At 57.1% G+C, this 8974-nt stretch overlaps 3 protein-coding genes across 3 annotated transcripts in view; 2 read left to right on the forward strand and 1 right to left on the reverse strand.

The window, feature by feature from the left end:
* Positions 1 to 450: 450 nt before the first annotated feature.
* GUITHDRAFT_152193 (hypothetical protein) lies at positions 451 to 1245 on the forward strand (the record flags this gene model as incomplete). The annotated part of the gene is made up of 1 exon (XM_005834140.1): positions 451 to 1245. One exon carries the CDS (start codon positions 451 to 453, stop codon positions 1243 to 1245), a length of 795 nt encoding a protein of 264 aa, XP_005834197.1.
* A 19-nt stretch (positions 1246 to 1264) lies between these two features.
* GUITHDRAFT_152194 (hypothetical protein) lies at positions 1265 to 4896 on the reverse strand. The gene is made up of 15 exons (XM_005834141.1): positions 4879 to 4896; positions 4300 to 4461; positions 4209 to 4253; positions 4053 to 4161; positions 3871 to 3992; positions 3546 to 3629; positions 3454 to 3496; positions 3151 to 3227; positions 2969 to 3049; positions 2725 to 2785; positions 2559 to 2603; positions 2276 to 2378; positions 1994 to 2075; positions 1643 to 1780; positions 1265 to 1435 (listed from the first exon to the last, which is right to left on the reverse strand). The coding sequence occupies exons 1-15, from the start codon at positions 4882 to 4884 to the stop codon at positions 1373 to 1375; spliced, it is 1221 nt and encodes a 406-aa protein (XP_005834198.1). The 5' UTR covers positions 4885 to 4896; the 3' UTR covers positions 1265 to 1372.
* Positions 4897 to 5679: 783 nt separating this feature from the next.
* Positions 5680 to 8974, forward strand: part of GUITHDRAFT_137802 (hypothetical protein) — a gene marked incomplete at both ends in the record, with an annotated part of 3628 nt that continues 333 nt past the window's right edge. Inside the window, 3 exons of the mRNA XM_005834142.1 lie at positions 5680 to 7059; positions 7234 to 8020; positions 8429 to 8940. Coding sequence (XP_005834199.1) covers positions 5680 to 7059; positions 7234 to 8020; positions 8429 to 8940 — 2679 coding nt within the window. The remainder of the gene's footprint in view (positions 7060 to 7233; positions 8021 to 8428; positions 8941 to 8974) is intronic.

The following is an 8974-nucleotide window of genomic DNA, read 5'->3' on the forward strand; positions in this document are numbered from 1 at the left end:
AAGGCCCAAAGGAGGGGCGAACACACCTTGAGTAGACGTCCAGCTGCGCGAACCTTTGCACAGCTGCTGGAAGATCTTGTCAAGCATGTTGCGCAGCTGAAGGAGGATGTCACTGTGGTGAAGGAGGAGGCGGCAAAGCGAGAGCCTGTCAAACCTCAGGAGCCTGTCAAAGAGAAGACAATCACTCCTAGCGTGCTGGGGGAGGGGCTCCTGACAGGCCGAGAGCTGCACATCATGATTCTGCAGCTGAACTCGTCCTCCTCCTCCTCCTTCCCCGACTGGAGAGTGGAGAGTATGAGCTGGTCGTTGGAGCAGTGGTGGAAGCTGTCGAGCTTCATGTGCAGAGGCGACGGCAGCCGGTTCGCGCACCTGGTGCATCCTAGGGATCTGCGTATCCTCAAGGCTTTTGAGTCGAACCTCGAGTCACTCTCTGGAGCCCTCCCTCCCTCCATGACAGCTCGAGTGCTTTTGCCGACCAAGCTGGGGTTCAAGGTGGAGCCGATCGACTTCGTCCCCATCCACCTGAGTAGGGCAGGGCTGGCCTCGTTCTTTCTCAACCCCAAGTCACCCGTGGAGGCCGACGAGAACGCGATAGGGGAGGAGGAGCTACGGCAGTTCGTGGGGAGTTTCGGAGGTATCTACAAGGAGGACGATCTATGTTCCACCTGCACTCCGCGAGACATCGACAGACACATGCAGGAAGTGACGGGGAGCGATCACGTGTCCTCTATCTTCTCCTCCACTGTCTTGCAGTCGGTGGTCAGGACGGAGGAGGCGCTTGAGGCTCTCAGGGAGGCGGAGAGGAGGTTCGGGGTCGAGAGCAAGGCTCACCTGTGCAAGCTGGTGGAGACGCGGTATTCCTTCGACGTGGAGGAGGAGGGGTGTATCTCTTGCACAGTCTACGCGAGGATGTGCATGCGGCGCCTGCTCGACAGCTTCAGGTCTTCATGGCACAAGATCGGAGAGTTCAAGGCGGACGGGAAGCCGGTCCAGACTCTGTCCTCCAACATGGTTGAGGTGTCGCTACTGGCATGCTGCAGGCCAGAGGAGGGGGAGTTGCTGTTTCTGGAGACGCACACGAAGAAGGGGAAGGAGAGGGAATGTGTACATACAAGGATGGTGTGCTTTAAGCAGGAGAGGATAAGCATGTTTGGGAACCTCCTCAAGAAGGATGGTCAAAGTTTTCAGTTCGAGTATGTGCAGCGAAGAGTGGGAGATCTTGACGAGGTCGATGAGATGGCGTGAGGGTTTTCATGATGATTCTGATGATAAAATCTCTTTAATGTAGACTGACCTGCTACGGGAGACTTCCTCCTCCTCCTCCTCCTCCTCTTCCTTCTCCGCTGCTAGGCTCTTCGTCCTGATTCCTCTCTTAGAGGAAGACAACAACAGCGGAGATGTCGTCGATCCTGCCCTTAGCAAGGCCCTCCCACACCTGCACCCACCAGATAAGTCGAGAAGAGGAACGGGAGCATTGAGAGCAGCCCTAGGGAGAAGAAGGAGCTGGAGGTAGACGTAGCAGTGGTGCGGAAGATGTTGATGGAGATGAAGCCACAGGAGAGGAGGAGGAGAAGAAAGAGGAGGAGAGGTGGAAGAGGAAGGAGAGAAGAAAGGAGAGGAGAGGAGGAGAGCGGATAAGGACCTGACGGGCCTTGAGCACGAGCTCGTTGGCTGCCTTGTTGGCATCGCGAGTTTGTCGGTGCTTAGCGCAGATCTCAACGGCGATCTCGTTGCCAACAGCGTTCCAAACTCCATCCGACGCGAGGATCAGCACAAAGTCCTGTATGCTTGTCAACCTCTCCTTCCCTTCACCTCCCCTCTCCTCCCCTCGCTAACTGTATCGTCTTCGCCTCTCCCCCCTCTCTCCTCCACTGTATCCTCCTCCTCTCCGTGCTTCCCCTCCCCTCCTTTCCCGCGCGAACATTCCTCCCGCTTGATCGTTCGCACCATCCCCTTCCTCCTCTCGCTCCTCGTCCCTTCCTAACCGCCTCACCTGCCCACTTCTCAGCTTCCATCCGATGAACTGAGGATCAACTGTAACTCCGTACTGCTTCGCATCGCCGTCCCCGAAGGCTCTGGGAAACAAACTCATTCTCTTGCTCTCTCCCTCCTCCTCGTCTCCTCCTCGTCTCTCCCCCGCCCCGGCTCTTTGCTCCTTGCTGCTTCTGCTTGTTCCTTATCCTCTCCTTCTGCTACCCTGTGCCCTGCAGCTCTCGCCTCTCCCTCTCCTCAAGCCTCTCCAAGCTTGTCGGCGGCTCCCCGTGCCCTCCCTCACCTGGCTACGGCGAGGCCTGGGAACTCCTGGCCCTTGGCGTAAACGCGCCCTCCAACGCCCTCCCCTCGCACTTCTCCTCCTGCCTTCTCGATCCTCGCAGTTTCTTCCAACGAGCGGTCAGAGGCCAACAAGTGGCAGCGATGGCATGAAAGGAGCGAGGAGAGGGAACGAGTCCTTAGAGGGAGAGAAAGATAAGGAGAAGAAAGAAGATCAGAGAAAGAGGAGAGAAGGCGAGGAGGAGAGGAAGAGAGGAGAGGGGGACGGAATGATCCATGTTTCTCACCAGCAGGAACTTTGGGCGACTGATCGAGGGTAACAGGCTGAGCGCCTACAAACGTCCGGTCAGTTGCAGTATGGGGGGCGAGGAGTTGAAGTATGAGGAGGAGGAGGAGGAGGAGAAGGAGGAGAAGGAGGAGGAAAGAAATGTGAAGAGTTCTGCTTTGACTCACCAAGACTTCCATCTCCTGTGTCAACTCCAAGCACAACACGAGAGTCTCCCAACCCTCCAACCTTGCAAGCACGTCAAATCAAACACTCTCGTACATATAAATGCATCTCTGTTAATGAAGAGACCCCAATGTATCGAAAAAAAAATGGTGCATATCATTTCAAATATCTTCTCGATGTTAAAACAACAACAAAACATCGTGACAAATCACAAAGCAACATGATACGCAAAAAATATCTCCATACCAGCAGCAAATCATCCTTGACGAGAGCAAGAGCGCAAGTTGTTCCACTGTCTTCGATCACAGGGTAACCAAGCTCTTCGGTCTGTTGAAAATGATGTCAGCCTGCGGCATCGAACCAACCGCGAACATCAGCAGCGGCTCCAACAAATCCCCAGCTGGCATCTCCATAACAAAGAAAATCACCAGTAGAGCATCAGCAGCACGATAGGCGTCAGTGATCCTGTTGAGAAGTTGTCCGGGCCTTCCCTCGGCAACAGCTCCTGCCAACTGCAGATGAGAAGATTGAAGACTTTCATCTGCCTCCTCCATGGCCCTTCGACAGTCCTAGAGGAAGAGGAGGATAGGAGAGGAGAGGAGGAGAGCATAGAGGAAGAGGAGGGGAAAGGGCAGGAGGGGAGGACGAGGTGATCCTAACCCCTCCTCTTCCCGTCCGCCTCATCATCGGGCATGCCTCTACTTCGCCTCCTCCCTTTCATCTCACAGCACCTGCGATGTAGCTCGGAAGCGTTCGGATGGCCCAGTCCGTCACCTGCCGGCCTTGAGTTCAAGTGTGCCCCCCCTCAACTCCTCGCACGCACCAGCTTCCCGTACTCGCCATGGCCGTCGAAGACGCAGAACATGCTCACTCCGTCGCCGACGTCGGGGATCTGAAGAACTCCGTCCTGATGAAACCCTTCGTCAACCCCTAGCTCCTACCTCATGGATGTACTGCCTCCCACATTCTCAAATCCCCGCTGCTATCTTCCTTCTGTTCATTCCCTCCTCTCTCAGTCCCGGCGTCAAGATCTCCTCTTCTTCTTCCACATCGAAAGTAGACAACCACATCTCATCACTGTTCGACGTCTGAAACCTCAACGATACTCCCGCTCCTCAACTCAATCCGCCGCCTCCTCGTCCTCGCACCTGGTTCTCCTTGTTGGAGACTGGGGCCTTGGAAGATGCAACGGGCGACTGCATCCACTTGGGGAGGCCAGCGAACGGGTTGTTCTGAGCCTTCGACGATTCCCTCATGGCAGTGTTGGACGCTATCAGGTAGGAAGAGCCATGGTGAGGTGGCAGCAGCAGCAGCAGCATCGTTGCCGCACCTGCAGTTCTCCCAGCAAGGGAGTAGGAGCCGTACGAGATCGGGCGGGGAGCTTGCTTGCCGTCGAAGCTGAAGGCCTTCATGCCGTCCCTCTCGATCCATCCCTCGTACTGACCCCATGTCAGAAGAAGCACCATGCGGCTCGCCAAAGCAGCACCTGGTTTAGGTCCGCCGAGTTTCCAGGGATGGAAGTCTCAAACGCCTGCACACGCTCGTTTACGCTGCTCCCAATCAGTCAACTCAGCCACCTTGACGAAGTTGTCGAATAGTCCCATGCGCACGCTGGGGGTTTGGGCACGGCCCCTTCGTGGGGAGCAGCTGAGCTTTGCTTGAGGCGCGGCATGGCGCAGAGCGATGGGAGAGGAGAATCCGGAGACGGAGGCGACGCCAACGGCGAAGACAACTACCCTCTGCGACAAGAGCCACCATGATCAGTGGGATGAATCACGTTCGAGCAGGCCGCCATGCTGTTGTCACAGCCCGGAAGACATGGGTGGTCATCACAAATGCGCAGACGAGGACTGAAACACAAAGCATGCTAGTGGGAGTGAGAATGAGCATGAGATACTGAGTTATGAGGTATGCCAAAACACATTTAGTCAAAGAAGAGGAAGAGGGAAGGTCTGCATGCAAGAAACGAGGGAGAGGTTTGGATTCGACGTGTGGAGGGGGTAAGGAGAGCAAGGAGGGAAGAAAGACGACGAGGGACGACGAGGACGACGAGAGCAATGAGGAGGATGGCGAAGAGGAGGAGGGGGGGGGGGGGGGGGAGGAGGAGATCGGCGAGGACAGGGAGGCAGGAAGGCAGAGTATCTTCGGCTGCTCACCAGCATTGCTGAAAGAATCCCTGCAGGGGGTGGGGTAGCAATTACTGAAGTACGGGTACTACAAAGCTCTTGAAAGTGGGTAGGGGGTGAGAGGGGCCTGGACTTTTAAGGGATTGGGGGGGTGGTTGTAAGACGGTAATAAGAACCGGTGAGGGCGACCGCAGTGTGTATTCAAGGGGGTGGTCAAGTAGCGGTGGTATGATGTACCCCTTGATGCCCACTTTTGAGTTTATATACCCCGTCAAAATACCAGAAGCCATGGATTATACAAGGGTATGGTTATATACCCTACCTGGTCAACAAGCCAATCTTTATTGGAGTACCCCTCCCTTCCATCACCCATCCTTGCCTGAAAGGGGGGCACTAAAATAAAAACCCTCAAGGTTTTGCGTATGTGTAACCATAATGATGGCAGACCAAATGTTCCCGGGGCCCGGGCCGGGAAGCTGGCCGGGAAGAACTCTCAGTGACAATTGGTGGTCTACCGGTTTACGCGGCTACAGCACAGGTGGGGGAGAAAGGCTTCAAAAATGCACAAAAGCAAATGAGGGCGGATGAAATGCTGAGCGTGCGAGGGAGGAGGAGGAGCTGAAGGTGTAGAGAGGACAGAGATGGAGACAGAGATCAAGACGGAGATGCAGATGCAGATGCAGATGATGGCAGAGACGGAGATTATGCTGTAAGAGTCCTTGAAAGATTGTGCGAGGTACTTGGTAGAAGAAGAGAGCAGAGAAGGAACACAGCACAGCTAGATCGCGTGCTTCCTGAGCAGCTTCTGCTGACAATAGAAATCGTCTGGACATGGCGAACCTGGTCGCCAGGGTGCTCGAGAAGCGCATCGCCCACATCTTCACAAACTTCCAGCCTGGCAAGAACGCAACCTCTTCCTTGCTCAAAGGTGAAGGGACGGCCAAGGACCTGGAATTCAACAAGACCTTCATCAACAGCTACCTCCCGCTCAACTACACGGCCGTCTCAGCCACATGCAAGAAGATGCAGTGGTACGTGTCTGTGATGTCTCTGGGCAAGAGCGGGAAGGATCCCATCGTGGTGGTAGTGACGGGGATATCGATCGTGATCCAGCAGCTGCCAGCACATCAGGTGCGGACAGCATGGAAGGACAAGAAGAAGAAGCGGTCCAAGGGGAAGGAGCAGATGCGGGTGAAGAGGAACGCCATCATACAAGGGATCAAGGTGCAGGCGTCAGACTTGAGCGTCAAGATCCAGTTCCTTAGTGACGCAGGTGGCGCATCCTCGATTCCTCCTGCCCCCTCGTTCGTCCAGCTGGAGATGGGGAGCGTGCGGGTGACGAGCACAAACTCGCAGTGGCAGGAGGTCAACGACATCAACAAGGTGTACGTGATAAACGGGGTGACTAACGAGGCGCTGTCCTTCAAGAAGGTTGAGATTACAGGATGCGCGACTCGCTTCTGGCACCCGCTGTCGCAGAGAGGGCAGGGAGGAGGAGAGGCGAGGAAGCTGTTCGAGGGGTTGAGCATACACTGCAAGTTCTCAACCAAGAGGAGGTGCCAGGACTGGAAGCTGCAGAGCTTCAAGGTTGATCTCGAGATCCCGCAAGTCTCGTCCTCGCTGTCTAGGAGAGACGTCATGATGCTCAAGGCGATCGCTGGGGCCCTCAAGACGGTGAGCAAGGGGAAGACCGACGACCTGCACGCGCGGACGTTCTCCTCCAACTCTCTCTCGGACATGGTGGATGAGGCGGCGGAGGACGAGGCGGAGGACGAGGCGGTGGAGTCGCAGGAGAGCATGGACGCTGAGAGCTTGGACTCGCTCCTCGAGTCTCAAGCTCGCTGGTCAGACAGCGACGCCAAGTGGTGCCCCTACATCGACAACAGCATCGAGCTCCTCGTCCGAGAGGTCCAGCTCAGCACGCACAAAGAAGAGGAAGGGAGGGGGAGGGGGAAGGGAGGGAGGAAGGAGGAGGAGGAGGAGGAGGAGGAGTTCTTGGCGCTTCTTACAGGCATGCACATTCGTTTCTGGCCCGCTCAGAAGTCAAAGACGTCCATGCCCAGCAGGACTGACAACCTCCTCGAGCTCGTCGTCCGTCTCTTCACGCTGAAGCAGAGCAACGCGGAAGAGGATAAGCTTCCTCCGCACCTCTCGCTCGTCAAGCCCTCGACGGATCAGGAGGGGGAGGCGGCGGCTGACTCATTTCAAGATGTTCTCTCCCTCTCTGCCCAGTGGCCGTCTTAGCTCCACATGGGAGGAGGAGGAGGAGGAGGAGGAGGAGGACGAGGAGGAGGAGGAGGAGGAGGAGGAGGTGGAAGCAACGCCTCGGTCCGGGTCCAACTCGCTCCCCTTGTGCTCGTGTGGGATGCTTCTGCCTGGATGAAGCTGTTCCGGACATTCCTGACGGAGGACGTGAGCCAGCGGCTGAGCAAACATGACCTGCTGCTTTCCTCGCCGCTGGGGGAGAAGAAGAAGAAGAAGGACAAGGTAGGGATGAACTTCCAACTGGAGACCCGCTCCCTCTCCGTCCTCCTCCCCGTCTACAGGCAGGAGCAGGAGGACGGCGAAGTTCGTCTGCGCGTGACTGAGCTGCGGCTGGACATCTCCGAGCTCTCTGCCAGCTTCCTCCCCAGCTCGAAGCAGGAGTGCCTCACTGCTGGGGGGCTGCAGGAGATTCGAGCCTCCTCCTTCCCCTGGGCCCCGGGGGACAGCAGGGAAGTCTCCTCCCTCCAGGCCCTCCAGTCCACTGTGGATGCGACCAGGATCGAGATGGCGAGCGTGTCGCTGAGCTGTGCGGAGGAGGAGGAGGCGTACGCGCGGGAGCTCTTGTCGATCCAGGAGGGGAGGATCATCCTACTCCGCAACAGGAGGTGGAACGTGGACAGCGAGCTGCGGCCCGATGAGAGGAGGGTGCATGTAGAGGTCAGAAGAAGCGCGCAGGCGGAGCTCCGGTCTGAGGATCTACTCCTCGTCCTCTCCCTGTGGGACAACTTTCGGAACAACCCGGTGGCCCGTGCGATGAGGGAGGAGGAGGAAGAGGTGAAGCAAATGCTGCAAGCTCTGCAGGCTGCTCACCTTGGAGCCACGTCCTACAACAACTCGAGGAAGGGGATGCAGCTGCTGCAGGAGCCCAAGAAGAGAAAAGTCGCCCTCCTCTCCGCGAGGGTCAATGGTCTGCTCCCTCGTCCTCTACCTCGACTATCGTCCCTCCTTCAATTGTTCCGTCCTCACTTTCCACCTCATTCACTCCTTCTCTCCTCCCCTCCTCTCCTCTCCTCTCCTCCCCTCCCCTCTCCTCCCTTCCCCTCCCCTCTTCTCTCCTCCCCTCCCCTCCCCTCCTCTCCTCTCCTCTCCTCTCCTCTCCTCTCCTCTCCTCTCCTTCTCTCCTCCCCTCCTCTCCTCTCCTCTCCTCTCCTCCCCTCCCCTCCCCTCCCCTCCCCTCCCATCCTCTCTTCTCCTCTCCTTCTCTCCTCTCCTCTCCTCTCCTCTCTTTGCCCTTCACCCGCCGTTTGCTTCATCCTTGTCATTGCCATCCTCCCTCCCATTCTCCTTCTGTCCGTCTCTGACCGGCGGCCCTCAGGTCTCGCTCTTGCCGTGCTCTGCAGCTCAGGGGAAGAATTTCGCGTCTCCTCAGGTTTCGTAGACGCCATCGTTGAGAGCGCCTCCTCCTCCTCCTCCTCCTCCTCCTCCTCCTCTCATCTCAAGCTCCTCTGCGAGAACTTCTACGTCTTCCTTGGCACTGGAGGTCTCAGACCCTGGAGGACAGGAGGAAGCGTGCTGTGCAGGCTGGAGAGGAGGAGGATGAGGAAGAAGGAGGACAAGGCTTTGCTTGCTGTGCTGCATGTGGACGGCGTGAGGTTGGAGGTGGACAGGAAGGCGATCAAAAGCTTCAGGAAAATGGCGAAGTCAGTGAAGGAGGAGCTGGGAAGGAGAGCAGGCAGCGCGCAGCTGAAGACCAAGGGGAGCGGTGGGAGCAAGAAGGACAAGAAGGGGGAGAGCGGTCTATCGTCCTCCTCCTCTTCCAAGGGAGGGAAGGAAGGGAAGATGATGCGGGGAGTACACTTTCTCCTCCGCTTCTCGCAGAGCTCACTGGTGCTCTCCAACTTCTTCCTTCCTCCCGGCACAG

Source organism: Guillardia theta (assembly GCF_000315625.1).
Source record: "Guillardia theta CCMP2712 unplaced genomic scaffold GUITHscaffold_27, whole genome shotgun sequence".
NCBI lineage: Eukaryota > Cryptophyceae > Pyrenomonadales > Geminigeraceae > Guillardia > Guillardia theta.

Excerpts from the sequence above, each read along its gene's own strand:
- GUITHDRAFT_152194 (XM_005834141.1), bottom strand. Across the intron at positions 4,254-4,299 it reads TATTCGACAACTTCGTCAAG|GCGTTTGAGACTTCCATCCC; the intron begins GTGGCTGAGTTG and ends GAGCGTGTGCAG. Across the intron at positions 2,076-2,275 it reads CCAGGCCTCGCCGTAGCCAG|AGCCTTCGGGGACGGCGATG; the intron begins GTGAGGGAGGGC and ends TTTGTTTCCCAG.